Genomic DNA, 15,081 nt, shown 5'->3' on the forward strand with positions numbered 1-15,081 from the left:
ACAAACATAACAATGCTTTGGTGACTTGTTAGGTGGGAGAATGCATTTCCAATTCAAGGGGTTTTATCGTACTAAGCGGAACAAAACAGAAGGTTCCCAGTTTGTTTCCCCATTACTGCCGAGTTACCTGATTTTTAGCAAAAACAACAGATGAGGCACTATAGTGGCCACAGTAATGGACGGGGAAAAAATTAGTCAGGTTTCCATTTTCTGATTCCTCTGCAGAGACTGCTAGAAAGTACGATGCAAGGACATCAGGTGAGAACAGGATCAGTTTCAGCTGCTGTGGTTAAATTGCCTTCTGATGTTCACTCTTTAGGCTCAAATATGAATAATAGACCTTGGGCGAGGTGCCAGAGGGCTTGATAGCACTTGGGGGAAACTGAATTGAAGCAAGAGTTAATGCCTGTCTTAGTGCCTTGGAGGGAATGGGTGGGAGGGTGGGGTGGGTAGAAGCAGAGAAATACATACACATAAAGCATGGAGATTTTTTTCATGTCATAACATTGATCCTTTAATCCAAAATTGTATGAACATTTGTATATTATACCTAACTGTAATAACCCTTATTTGTGTTTCACCTCTGGCAAGGACTGACTTTTTAATCTGTCAGGCTTAGTTGAAATGTATAATAATGTAAGAACATATGTCACAGGTTCTGTCATACACACCAGTACTTAAGTGTTTGTGTACATAAACTTATCAAAACCGAGTCGGGGGACTTTATAAGCATCATGTTTGAGTTGGTCTGTGAATGAGTGACTTACAGACCCCTATGTGGAATTCAATCTGTACAGAAGAATATGGAACTTGAAACTGCAATTTCCAATTAGTGTAATTTGTAAGGTATATATTATTCAAAACATAGATTAAGTTAACTTTTGCAGAGAAACATATTAGTTGCTAAGGAATATGGAAGTATTTGATTAAGTTTAGTACTGGCTGGAAGCCAAATTCACTTATTCAAAGCTCAGTTTGAAAAAAATGTATAATTCTCCAAAGTACCCTATGAACTGATTATTTTGGGGCAAATTCTTAAGATTCTTGTATACTTTTTCAATCATCCACTCAGTTTTACATATTCATTGCTTCTATAATTTACAACAGTAATGATGCAACTGAGCTCAATTAATACACTAACAAATACAGTAAATTGCTCTTGGGAGTTGTAAGGCCTTTAAAGGTGAAAATATGTAAGTTCTGCTCATTAGGAAATAAAGCTCCTGTGGCATTAGTAGTAATGTTCCGCAGTTAAACACTAGTCACTATTTTTTGTCGTGGGGAAGTCTTTAATATAAAACCAGTGATGTTTGAAGATGTTGCTGCAGATAGAGCTGAAGCATTACCTTTTGCATTTGTGTTGCAAACTCTTGCTTTCTTTCCTGCCCCCAACCCCACACCTAGGACTGCACCATAAGCTTTGAGCTCCAGGCAGTATCTCTTGTTTGGTGCTAAGGCTTCTGCCTGGACCTGCAATTCCCAAATATGGGCTTGGCCCTGTACTGAGATACTGGGCTTCATTTTAGCACCCGCTATCCGCTGCGTTCCTGGCGGGGTGGGGGGGGGGCTCTGAAAATCGGGGAATCCCGGAGAGGGTCCGGAGCCCGGCTCCAACCCGCCCACTTCTGAGTTCCCCACAGACGCGCCGATGTGCGCGCGCAGCCCCCGCATGTGGGACTCCCACAGGCAATTAAAGCCAGCGGGGTGCCACTTGACAATATTTATCTAGCTATTTCAGGTCATTAACAGACCTGATTAAGGGATTATGTGAGGAGGGGTGGGATTTTAGAGACCACTGGGACTGTTTCCTATATTGGGGAAACACTCCCAGTTGAAATGGATGTGTTGCAGCTGTCAGCCTGTGGCAGCTGCAAAGGTCCATTTGACAGGTGGGGGGGGGGGGGGGAGAAGAGACCCTCACTCATTGCAGGAGGCCACTCTGTCACTTTGGACAAAGTTTGGCCTCCACCACCCTCCTCCTGACAAGAAAATTCACCAACTTGCACATTACCCTGGGGTCCAGAGACATGTACCTACCTTGCAGACCCCCTCAGATGTACATCTTTCGGATGGGGGCCGCCGTAGCTGCAGTCATGACCTCGGGCGAACAGCATCACCAGCCACGCCGTCCACCTCTGACACGTGGAGCTCCACAACACAGTGCTGTGACACATCCACCTGCACAGCAGGAGGGAGGGCAACCGCAGAGAGATGCGTCGCAGAGGGCACTACCCTCGCCACAGGGTCCACAGACCGAGGCTCAGCTTCCTGGACCTCTCTGAGCAGCAGTGCACACGGAGGCTCAGAGTCACTCGACATGTAGTCGTGGACATCTGCAGCCTCCTTCATGCCAAGCTGCTCCCGGCTGGCCCGTGCACCATCTTCTTACCTGTCGCTGTCAAAGTCACCACTGCCCTCAACAACTTCTCCTCCGCATCCTTCCAGGGTGCCACCGGGGACATCGCCGACCTCTCTCAGCCGTCTGCACAAAAGACCCCTGCAAATACACCTACACCCACTCTGCAGTGACACATTGGGTTGCATCAGTTGTGGGTCTTCATGGTGATCCTCAGGAAAGGGCATTATTGCACAAACCAGACAAGATTTGCAAAGACGTGGCAGTAGTGATGCCAATATAATATGTAATGAGTTGGTCAGAAATCAAATATAAGTAAAAATCATGACAAACCCTCAAACACCCTTGTGCATCCCCTTCATGCTCATGATACATTTGCCTTATGCTTCTGACTGCACATATGTGATGCATGCCCTGTGGCTGCAGCACAGGTAGTGGCAGGTTGAGTGAGGCTGATTGTGAAAGAGATGCATGAGAGGGTGAGTATGACATAGAGCCATGAGATTGTATGACGATTGGGTTGAGTGGTAGTGGCGGGATGAGTACTGGCGAGGTGAGTAAGTGCAGGTAAGATGAGGATGAGGTTTGAGTGGGTGTGAGGGGTGATGTGACAGAGTAGTGTTGGCAGTGCAGAAGGAAATGTGGGGTGGGGGTGGTGATGTGGCAGACGGAGTGTAGGGGAATGGGTAAGTGTACTCACTTTGGCTGACCTACTTAGGTCATTGCAGCGCCTCCTGCACTGGGTGATATGTTGGTGGTGCAGGTGACCTCCTCTGCCACCTCGAACCAGGCCTTCCTGGTGGCAGAGGCAGGCCGCTTCCTCCCGCCGGGGGAAGATCTCTGTCCTCCCCCTCCTCCTCACCCCATCTAATGATACCTGGAGTGAGGCATCATTAAACTGGGAGCAGCCTTCCCCCTGGGCTGCTCCATGCTGTGTTTTTTTTTCTATTTGTTGCAGCATCTGTCAGTGGAGGACTGCCCCTTTTAAATAGAGCTCCTCCAGCTGACAGCTTACTGCACATGCGCAGTCCGCCTGATGTGCAGATCAGCAGTGGGGAACCCGGAAGACCAGGTAAGTGGATCCAATTAGGCTGCTATTGGGCGGGGGGCAGACTGATTTCGCCGGGCGCGTTACCCACGCACCCAATAGCTCCCCCCCCCCCCCCCCCACCGCAAACCCTCAACCCTGGTAACATCGAGCCCACTAAGTCTATTGGCACACTCTGGCCTGGCCCTGCCCTCCTCTTGCTTAGTGATCAACATGGTGGCAGAGAGAATGAAAGTATAAATACACTCCACAAATTGGTATCTCCCCTTTTGCAACACTGTCTATCTCCCTCTCTCCGCCCCCTTGCTCAACTGGAGTTCTTTAACGTCCCCTTCATTTCAACTTACTTCCCCCCCCCCCCCCCCCCCCCCCCACTCATTTCTTTCCCCAAAATGGAGGAGGGGCATAGTTGTGCTGTCTGACTGACACTGACTCTTTTCTCTCTCATTCCCTCTCTTTTTTTTTTTCCCCCCCTCCCCTTCAAAATTCAGTTTCTTTCCTTTCCACTTTTTGTTTCTCTCTTCCTATCCCAAATCAGGGTCTTTTGCTTTCCTCCTCTCCATTCATGCTCTCCCTTTCTTTCTGTTCTCCCTCCCCAAACAAACAGAATTGCCAACTCTACTATCTTGCTCCCTGGCAACAGGATCTCTAACACAAAGCAGGATCTGTCTATCTCCTTTTCTTGTTGATTAACAGACATGGGACTCTGACAATGGAGGAGAAGAGAATTTTTTTTAAAATCATACTTCCATGCTCTCCTTCAGGCTTCTCTCATCTGCATCTCACAGCAGGATGTCCCTTGTTCCCTATAACTAATGTGCTTTTTATTTTGCTAAGATTGAGACCATCTAATCAGCTGCCTCTGCTTCTACAACTCTCCCTTGTAAACTATCAAATCTCCCAGGCTGCCTCTAGGTAGCCCTGATCCCATGTATTTCTCTAGTTTCTCTCCTATGTTCCCTTGTGTCTTCTCTGAGCTCATCCAACCCATGTGACCCTCCTCCTACAATCCATGTGACCCTCCTCCGACACACTCTTGACCCCATTCCCACTAAATTTCAAATTCTCATCCTCATGTTTAAATTATTCCATGGCCTTGCCTGTCTTGCCTATCTCTAGCCTCCTACAGCCTTTCCTGAATTCTGTTCTTCTGACTCTAACCTTTGTGCATCCCCCCCTCCCCTTGTTGGTGGCTATGCATCCAGTCGCTTACACTGTTCTGGAATTCCGGTCTTCTCCTTCTGACCCTCTTTAAAACTCACCTCCTTGACCACCCCTCCTAATATGTACTAGAAGGACAAGGGCAGCAGGCACGTGAGAACAACACCACCCGCACATTCCCCTCCAAGTCACACACCATCCCGACTTGGAAATATATCGCCGTTGCTTCATCGTCGCTGGGTTAAAATCCTGGAACTCCCTACCTAACAGCACTGTGGGAGAACCTTCACCACACGGACTGCAGCGGTTCAAGAAGGTGGCTCACCACCACCTTCTCGAGGGCAATTAGGGATGGGCAATAAATGCTGGCCCCGCCAGCGACGCCCACATCCCATGAATGAATTTTTAAAAAAACTCCTTAGGCTTGGCATCCATTTGAAGGGCACCATATCAATGCAGGTTGTTTTCCTTTTTCCTTCCCCCCCCCAGTTTTGTTGCATCTGTTTCATTAAATATAGTTCTGAGATATAGATATAAAGGAGGAAGTCTATTACCTGCATCCATTTATTTAAAAATAATATTCACTCTACACTACACTTCAAGTTTATGGTGCACCCAGGTGGACACTAAGTTGTGATCAAATCACTTCAGTTTATTTCTCTCTTTGCCCTGCACCCACATTCCAGTTCCCCTCTGAAACTCGGTGCTTTGTATGTGACTTGTTATAAAATTCCCATTTAAAATAAACAATTGTGAAAAGGAATAATGCCAACAAGACTTCAGTTAACCAATCAGATCTCAGAAAAGTTACAGATGGGTTCAATTTTAAGGTGGATTGGAAATAATCATTTAGTGAGTGTTGCCACAGCCACTGATGACATCTCTGCAGCACATCTTTTCATGTGTACTATTCAGAAATAGATTTTGAATATTTTTGTTTTACTGATTTCTTATTAATATGGACACTTTTTTTAAATGCTTGTCATATAGTAGGAGTAGCAATTTGTTGATTGCCATTTCATATGCACTGAGTAAGTTACCTATTCCATTGTGAATGGTGCCAAGCTTAGGCCAGGTGCTCCCTCAAAGGAGTGCAGGAAAGCTTAACCTGGGTTGCTGTAGTGTTTCTCAGCATCCAGATGTACAGTAATGCAACATTAGTGGAGGCCTGAGTGCAGTAGGTAGCCTACTCACTGATTTGTTTGGTTGAGGACTTGGATCTATTAATGCTTAGGGAGTGATTAACTTTCAAAGCTCACAATCTGTACAGAGGCGTCAATAAATTATTCCACATTCTGAAATTTATCTACAATTGGCTATGAAGCTTTTGTGCTTGTGATACCAAGATCTGTTTAACTTGGACCACAAAAAAAGAAATGCCTTGCCATTTAAAAAAAATCCTTAGTGCTTTGACTAAATTAATCAGATTAGAAAGCTGCATTGTCATGCTTCTGCAGATCCTGCTGTATTACATGCAGTACTTGAGTGTACAATTCTTGGAGTTTCAAGACCTAATTTCTGTGATTGATATGATCTGTTGCCATTTCTTACACCAGCCATCCTTGTGCGCTGCTGAGACTACATATATTAGTGCTAGTTTGTGCTGAAATAGGGGCATTTTTGTGTTTGGAACTATGCCAATTGAAACTGGATTACTCAAATTAATTTTGGCAGGATCTTTACAGCAGTGGGGGGGAGGAGGGAAGGAAGCAGAAGGAGGGTATCTCTTTATTCATTCTAGGCTGGATTCAAACTCTAGCCCCAAAGGTGAAACAATAGTGTTACAACTTACTGAACCACCCACTTTCCCAATGTATAACTTTTTGAGTGTTTTGACTTTGATTAGATGTAAAGTATTTGGCACTCCCTTCACCACCAGCACACTGGCTGCAGTGTGTACCATCCACAAGATGCACTGCAACAACTCGCCAAGGCTTCTTCGACAGCACCTCCCAAACCCGCAACCTCTACCACCTAGAAGGATGAGGGCAGCAGGCACATGGGAACACCACCTGCACGTTCCCCTCCAAGTCACACACACCATCCCGACTTGGAAATATATCTCCGTTCCTTCATTGTCGCTGGGTCAAAATCCTGGAACTCCCTACCTAACGGCACTGTGGGAGAACATTCACCACACGGATTGCAGCAGTTCAAGAAGGCGGCTCACCACTACCTTCTCAAGGGCAATTAGGGATGGGCAATAAATGCTGGCATTGCCAGTGATGCCCACATCCCATGAACAAATAATGAAAAAAAGTAACTAATGGAAATGATAGTTGAAGTATTGAGATTATTAACTGTGCTTTAAGTGATTTTTTTTTCAAATTTCAGGCATTTATTAACACAGCTAGGGAGATCTATGAGAAGATACAGGAAGGCGTCTTTGATATAAATAATGAGGTAAGAATTATTTTGCCTAATTTTGAATATGCTCATTTTGTTATCTTCTAGTTCTGACTGTTTATAGCAATGTAGTGTAATTTCGTATGAAGAAAATTTAGGTCGTCATATAGTGTTGTATGTATGATTCTGAAGTCAGCAATAGGTGACCTGATGTCACTCAAAAGATCATTATTCTCCTCATTGCCATGCATTATAAGGAAAACTAGTTCAATACCACAGCTTCCCTAGTATCATGCCTGGCCACCTCGTCAGGCCAGTCCTCAATTTTTTTCCATCCGCTCTGAATTGATTTTCCTCCCATGGTATTAAAAGCATGATATTGAATGGAATGTAGCCTCATGGATGAGGGATATAAAGCAAACAGTAGGGATGTTTTTCAGATTAGCAGGATCTGAGGATCTGTGTTCGGACCTGATGGGTTTTCCAGTTCTGGCAAAAGAACCAGAGATGGCATGAAGAAAGAAATTTTATGCAGGAATGTACTGCCTGAAAGGGTAGTGGAAGCAAATTCAATAATAACTTTCAAAAGGGAATTGGATAAATACTTGAAGTAGAAAAAAATTGCAGGGCTATGGGGGAAAGAGCAGGGGAGTGCGACTAATTGGTTAGCTCTTTCAAAGAGCCAGCACAAGCATGATGGGCCGAATGGTCGCTTCCTGTGCTGTATCATTGTTTGATTCTATGATTTCTATAACTGATTTGAATATAAGCCCAAAAGGAATGATACTGCAGTTTGCTAATTCTGTAAAGAACTACAGAATGGGATGAAGATGGAGGAAGGGAGTATGCCAAGTACTTCCATATTTAAAAAAAATAAGATGTTACCTTGTAGGAGATACTTCTATTTCAGTATTCTTTCTCTGCATGCTACCTTCCCTGTCGAGACTCCAAATTTTGAGTCTTGCTTCTCTCTGAAGAGAGCTGCTATCATGAATTGGATTCCATGTGCATCGGGAAGTGGCTTCATAGAAAAACCTGAATCAGATTACTTCCCGAAGCCTGTTAAACACTTTATTTTAAATTACCCTTTGTTGTAGGAGACACCCCCGCCCCCCCCCCCCCAAAAAAAAAATCAAGTGCCTCTATGGGGTAAGTAACTCACTTCCTTCAATTGTTTCTCTTTCCACACTATCCACTTTCCTTCTACCCTAGTGCAAGTCAGGTGGTGAGCTGCTGCACTACACTTGACCGGCATGCAGCTGAACCCAGAAACTTCTGGGCTCAGTTCATTTGCATGTCCTGTCCTTCACCTGGGCATGAAGGTATCCCAAGAATGGACAGGGAACATATCCGCTGCTGCAGTAGCGTTAATTCCCACTAGCTTCAGGGCCTTCTGCTAGCTGTCTGAAACAGTAGCTAGATGGCCTCCAGTCCCAACTGCTCTCCCTTACTGTCCAATGTACAATGCCCGTTTAACTTTCTGGAGGTAAATGGAGGTTGCTGGCAGCTCCTCTTCATATCCTCCAATCTGTTAGTAAATTGAGATGCAAATTAATGGGAATTTGTATTTAAACTTTATGTAGGCTCCATGGTATGCATCTATATGGACTACAAAGACAAAATGCTTGGACTCCTTCTGCCTTAACAGCATAGAAAACAAATAACTGCTGCATATAATAAACTGGAACCCTGTGGGCATTAACAGTGAAACCTTTTTCTAACTAATTTAGGATGATTAAAAAGGAATCAATTTCTTGACCTAAATGAAAATGTCATCCAATCATTGGAAACCCTAATGTATTTTAAGTACTAAAATATCCCAAAAATTTGAAAGAAGGGCACATTAATTTGGGCAATAGCCAATTGAAGTTCCAGTTTGACACCAGGTGCATTCAGCTTCCAGAGTAATCTCATGAACCAGTGCTAGAGGGTGATTTGACCAAACTGAAGCAAGAGGAAATTAAAGGCTGAAATGAACACAGTTGGAGTTGGATTTTTAGCTGCAGGTGAATGAGATGTTTCATATTCAAGAATAAATGTTATGCCACACTGGAGAAAACTAATGTTCTTAGAGCAGCAACATGGTATAAATTTATTTGATTTAATAAAGTTATAAGTCTGAGTTGGTGACATTAAGCCCTGGTCTAAATTTTTGAGTCAGGCTGTCAATTAGATCCAGATGCATAATCTGGTCCAACAGTTGAGCAGTTTCTCCTTTGGGAAGGTGAGATCAGGCACACGTACAGGAAAGTGTGCATTAACTGAAATGATATTTAGATCTATGGTAAGTAGCCTTATGGGTGCGGCAGGGAACATCATTGTCTTGTATGCTAATTGGACAAAGATGCCAGATGATACAGATTTAAGTGTTGTCTGCAGTTTGAGGAGCACTACTGGAAGATGGGACAGAATCGGCAGATGCATTGTTGGATTTCTTGATTTTATTTTTTCTCCTCCTCTCTCCTGCAGGGTGCTTTGTTGCCTGTGTAAAAAAAAAAATCTGTTATGTTTGGTATGGGCAGAAAAGCCCAGACAGACATTGCAGGTGCCAGGATCCTACTTTGAGCAGAGGCAACGATTGTGGCCAGAAGCTATGTTGAATGTCTGAACATTTATCCAGGGCTTGAATCTGATGGGGTTGTGGCTTAGATAACATTTTTCTTTTTGACAAGATGTCAGATTTGAAGAGACCAAATTGAGGATGAAAAAATTGGTAAATAAATTTTTAAGAATTTGCAAAGATTTGAAAACTCAGTGCTATAACAAAGTTTACACTTTGAAACAAATTAGTGGCACAGGAGTGGAGATGGCCACATGAGGTGTCTTTGACTTTAATGTCACCATGTATTAAAGGGAGATTGTGCCTTGTGATTTTTTTTTCCCCTCCACCCCCACAGTAGAACTGTGGGCTGGTGCTTGACTACAGCAAATGTGTGGAGGATACAAAAGAATGTAACTCCTAACCTAGTTTGGCTCTTCCTGCTGGTTTAATTTTTTCTGCATAACTTGATTCTGGTAGAGAAGACTTAGCAAACCCACCTCTGTGTTCTTTAAACCTAAAACTGGTAAATTGTCTGACCTAATCATCCAAGCTACTTGATTAATCTTAAAGGTGACAAATCATTGTAGCTGGTCTTACAAGAATAAAACAGAAGGCCTTTCCTTGATTTTTATTCTATTGTAATTTGTACTTTTTAATCAAATTTAATTGACTTTAAATGCTCCCCCATTTTGAAGAGTTTAGTTAAATATATTTCACACATACCACAACAGCACATGAGCAGTTGATGGGTTTTCCAGAATGGCAGGACCATTTATACAGGTGCTTTTAATGAAACCAAAAACATGTACTCAAGTTTTTGGGTGGTGCTCTTTCTGTTCTTAGTGATAATCGATATGTGATTTACTAGGGATATGGTTTGTACTTGAAATACTGTTTTGAACAAACTTTGTCCTTTGCAGTCTTTAATTTGTGAACATTTTTAAGCACATAGCTGGGAATTCCATAGTAATATCTGCATAAACTCTTTAGTACCTACATCAGTTAAAGCTGCTTTTATACTTTAGTTCAGATTACAGGAGACCAGCATCCCTCATTTGCATTAAATCTGAATTATTATCTTGGCAGCAGAACCTTAGTCTTTTTTTTAAAAAAAAGTTCTACCAACAGAATAAAAGCCAGATTTAGTGCAAGTGCGGGGAGTTGGCCCATGAATGTCGGTCTCCTAGAATCCAATATAAAAGCTGCCTACGGTTCACACCAGAAAGTTTTTTTTTACCTATTCTGACCTACGTGGCTCTTTCTAACTAATGAATAAAATTATCCTTTGATTTTAGTAATATTTTGAACTTCTATAATAGCCCTTGATTTTTTTTAAGAACATTTTTACAGAACTCCTTTGTTGAAACTTCTATAAACCTGGTCACAAGTTTAAAAACAATTCATTGTGCAGTAGCTCTCAATGCCATCTTAGAAGCAATGGTGTCTGAAAAATGAGTTATAAAATATTAGGGGTGGTTTTAAAAAGGAAGTACACCATCTTATATCATGGTACATCAGACGCTCACAAAGGGTGTTTATTTTGTGAACAGTATTATGCAAAAATGTTACAATAACTGACATTTTATACAGTTTTAAAGAGAAACATGTCTTTGGTAATTTTTTTCACTAGCTATCTTCTTTGCTAGCTGACAAAGATTCAGGGTTTTATGTTGTCAGAAGCCACCAACCCTTTTGTTACCTGGCTAAGTGCCAAGTTTGTGCTTCCTGATATCTCAAAAGGTTGCTACTAGCCCAGATGGGTGAAACCAATGAGCCATAGGGCATGCATTCAATAAAGAGGAGTTAGAGTGAACTTAAACCGCATCATCTGGTGTAAATACAAAACTGCTGCCAGAAACCCCAAGGCTAATGTAAAAATGGAATGACTGCCAAGCATTAGAAAAACCTGAGATTTATCATACTGTACATTTCTTCTAAGCAAACTTTTTTGTTAACCATGACTTGGAAAAAAAAAGTAGGTTTAAGGTGTAACCACTTGAGCCAGTAAGTGTTAAGATAAGTCTGTTTGATGAATGAAAGTGCTCTGTACACTCGTGTGTGGGTTCTTGGCAAACTGCCATGTCTTTGGGGAGTGTTGAGATTATTGATGACATAGAACACTCGTACTCTTGGCATGTACAGCTGATTCAAACTGGCAAAAGAATTGGTGCCTAGAGGATCAGTGTTTTTATATTCTGCTCACTTACACAATAGGGAATTATTTATGTGGAGCACCTGTTTAGCGCAAGTTATATACTGACTATTGTAGGTCGTTTTTCATTTTTCAAAAGCTCCTTTTGGTTCTTTTTATTAGGGATATAAAACAGTACATGTGATTATGTAATTGTGAATTATATATTGTGGATAACAGAAGCTGGATTATTTATATCCAAATGACAAAAGCAAGCTCAAGTAGAGTTGTACTTTTTCAATATGTATAAACTGGCGTTTAAATATTGGGTACATATGTTCAAAGATTATACAGCATTTTCTTGCTGTATTTATAGTTTTATAAATGATTTTATAATGTTTTCCTTCCTCTTAAGATGCTGACTTATGTTGGTGTAGAGTTCCATGGTGGCCAGGTCCTTGCAGTTTTCACATGAACCTAAACAATGTGTCAATAGGCTATTTGATAGGGGGAGCAGTAAACCAGAGCCTTATTGTATACTCACTTAATGGCAACAAATTCACCTTTCTAGCAGGAGTCACCAAATGGCAATCTGCCTGTTTTTCTTCTTTCTCCTCTTTTCAGGGCTTTGGAATCTAAGTTAGGAGGAAAGTCTAAGAATATCCAGATGGTTCTTATTGAGGATTTAACACAAGGGTTGAAAATTTCTTGGGTAGATTGACAAAATTGATCTAAATCTTCACAGTAATTAAGGGTTCAAAACCAGGCAATAAAATAAAAATTAGAAGTAGGGAATTTGGGGAGAACTATTCATGCAAAGAATAATAAACATGGAGTAAGTTACCAGAGCGAAGCTTGTATCCCTAAACTTGTCTTTACAATCTGGTGCTGTAGCAATAAGAGCATTCGATTCACAACCAAATGGTTAGAGTTTAAGCTTGAGTTGCAGTTTTGTCAAATCTGTAAACTGCAGTGGTGATTTTTCATCAGTTCTTTACTAGATTGCTAACTGGAGTAATAGTAATTGTGATAGTGGCACAATCCACTTTGGTATGGAAGAATACAAACTTCCTGTCTTACTGTATTGACAGGTAAAGAAGGGCATTGCCAGTAGTTAAGGTTTATTTCCCCACCCTCCCTCCAACCTGGCACCCTTTTTAGTTCAAGCAAAATTAAAATAAACAGCCTTGGGAAAGGGTAGGAGAATATAAGGTATATTAGCCACCATCTTCATTAACTGCCTGCAAAAATAATTCCAATATATGTAAAATATCTCCATATACCAATCTAGATAATGTCTAAAGCTTTCTAGGACCTACCTCTGGTTGTCATCTTTTTCTGCTTCAAATGCTTCACTATCTTTTTTCCAATGTTCCATAGTTAATGTCTGCTGAGTACAGAGACCTTAAAAAGCATATCTCTAGGTGGGGTGTGGGGTGGGGAGGAGACAAACTACTGATGTTTCTGGTGATACCAGTTTTTAGGAAAGAGGAGGAAGAGAACAGTATACTTTTTCTCTCCCTCCCAAACTCAATCTTTTCTCGAGTTAAATATTGACAGTTTCTTTGGTAAACTACAATATAGGAAATGAAAGCACTCCGGGTCAGTGAAACAGTGGATGAGCTTCAGAAATCCATCTGTAGTGGACCCATCCAGTGCTGTGTTGAGGGCAGCCTGTGATCCAGATCATTGTCTTGTAGTATGGGAAAGTGAGAGAGAACTTCTAATTTGGTAATATGTTTAGTTAAGTACAATAGTTTGATATTTACTAGGGTGAAAATATATTAAAAGTTGACTTTTACAAAGTTCTTGCTGCTGCTAAATTCCTATTTAATGAATCAGTTACATATTCTTGTAACTACTTTTTCTCTTTTATTCAAGGCAAATGGCATAAAGATTGGACCACAGCACGCTGCTACCAATGCATCACATTCGGGCAGCCATGGAGGACAACAGGCTGGTGGAGGTTGCTGTTGAGGTTCCTCAACTATCTATCTGCTTGACTTGGGCCTATTACCTTTCACCCTTCTACACCAGTCCAAGAAGTGACGCCATTACTATATGGTTTATCTAATAGGAGATATCCGGAAAGTCCTTCATAAATCTTGTAAAACTTGTCGTATATACTGTTCTCAGCAGAAAGCTAATATTTGCTTAAAGACAGGATTTGAAAATTGTACTCGTACCTATTTACAGTTCATTTTTCTGTTTGATGTTCTTTTGTCGATTTTGCCCTTGACTACAAAATGAATTGTATTAAACACTACAAATTTCATCTTGAGTATTTTAATTGTGTGGGTTAAAATTCCTATTACTGTTTCATAATATCAAACTGTAAAAGCTGTCAAATTTCAAATGCTGTGGAGAAACGCTAGAGGACTGTTTTAATTCTATATTTATCATCCACTTTGTGTGTATATATAGTTTAAAATATTACGCTTGGGTGTATGTTGGCCAAGCTGAAATCCCTTTGCAGTTAAGCAGATCACCAATGTCTTTTGGACATCTTCAGCTTAAAATGGCAGCATTGTTCTAGTCTGAAGCTTTGTCTATACTAAATTTGAGGTGGTTTGACTTCTGGTCTCAATACTATCTGCTTTTCCCTGCCCATATCTCTCAGATGTAACTCGTGTTAAATGTACATTATTGGAGACTTCATATCATTTATCCATTTTAATGCCAAATGTCTATTCAGCTTCTTTAGAGCACCCCTTCAGAAATGGATCAGTGGTTTGCCTTAAAGAATAGTTTGATGCTGAGATTAAAACAAATGGCAGCTGAAAGAGGGTTCTTTTTGTTATGTTTGGGATGGTGCATTGAGAAATATAGACCTTTTTCTCATCACAAATACATTTTTATCCGCATGTATTTCTTTGACCAGTAAATTTAAACACAAGCTTTAAAATTAGATGTAAAAGTGGTGTAAAGTTTTTCTTTCTTGGCGGTCTGTTCTGTTTTGTCAGTGAAGATCTTGTTTATTGTATAGGGGTGATAAACTAATAAACCTGCCAGAATGAAACAACCTGACAAAAACTGAACAGGCTGTAGGTTTGTGAACCCCACTTTCCTTAAATCTATACACAGTTGAACATTAAATAAGGAATTTGTGTTTAAACCAAAACTATTTAAACTGAATGGTGTCTGATCAATAAATGTTAATTGTGTATTGCCATTTTATCATAGTATCAAATATGGCTTGAATTTTTTGGGGAAGGACCTTTTAACGCTACTGGAAAAAACTTGCTGACAGCTATATAGCAAAGCAGATCAAAGATAATCAAGCAGTAAGGAAGCCATTGGTAGCAGTATTACCCTAATATTAACTGGGATACAATCAGTGCAAAAGGTATAGAGGGCACAGAATTCTTAAATTGCATTCAGAAGAACTTTTTTAGCCAGTACATAGCAAGCCCAACAAGAGAGGGGGCAGTCCTGGATTTAGTTTTAGGGAATGAAGCTGGGCAGGTGAAAGGAGTATCAGTGGGGAGAGCATTTTG

At 41.3% G+C, this 15,081-nt stretch overlaps 1 protein-coding gene across 1 annotated transcript in view; it reads left to right on the plus strand.

Annotated features, from left to right (window-relative positions):
- rab2a (RAB2A, member RAS oncogene family) overlaps nt 1-14,761 on the plus strand; it is a 91,588-nt gene extending 76,827 nt beyond the window's left edge. The window contains exons 7-8 of the mRNA XM_067980151.1: nt 6,900-6,968; nt 13,466-14,761. Coding sequence (XP_067836252.1) covers nt 6,900-6,968; nt 13,466-13,561 — 165 coding nt within the window. The 3' untranslated portion in view covers nt 13,562-14,761. The remainder of the gene's footprint in view (nt 1-6,899; nt 6,969-13,465) is intronic.
- The last annotated feature ends 320 nt before the right edge of the window (nt 14,762-15,081 follow it).

Source organism: Heptranchias perlo, chromosome 3 (assembly GCF_035084215.1).
Source record: "Heptranchias perlo isolate sHepPer1 chromosome 3, sHepPer1.hap1, whole genome shotgun sequence".
Lineage (NCBI taxonomy): Eukaryota > Metazoa > Chordata > Chondrichthyes > Hexanchiformes > Hexanchidae > Heptranchias > Heptranchias perlo.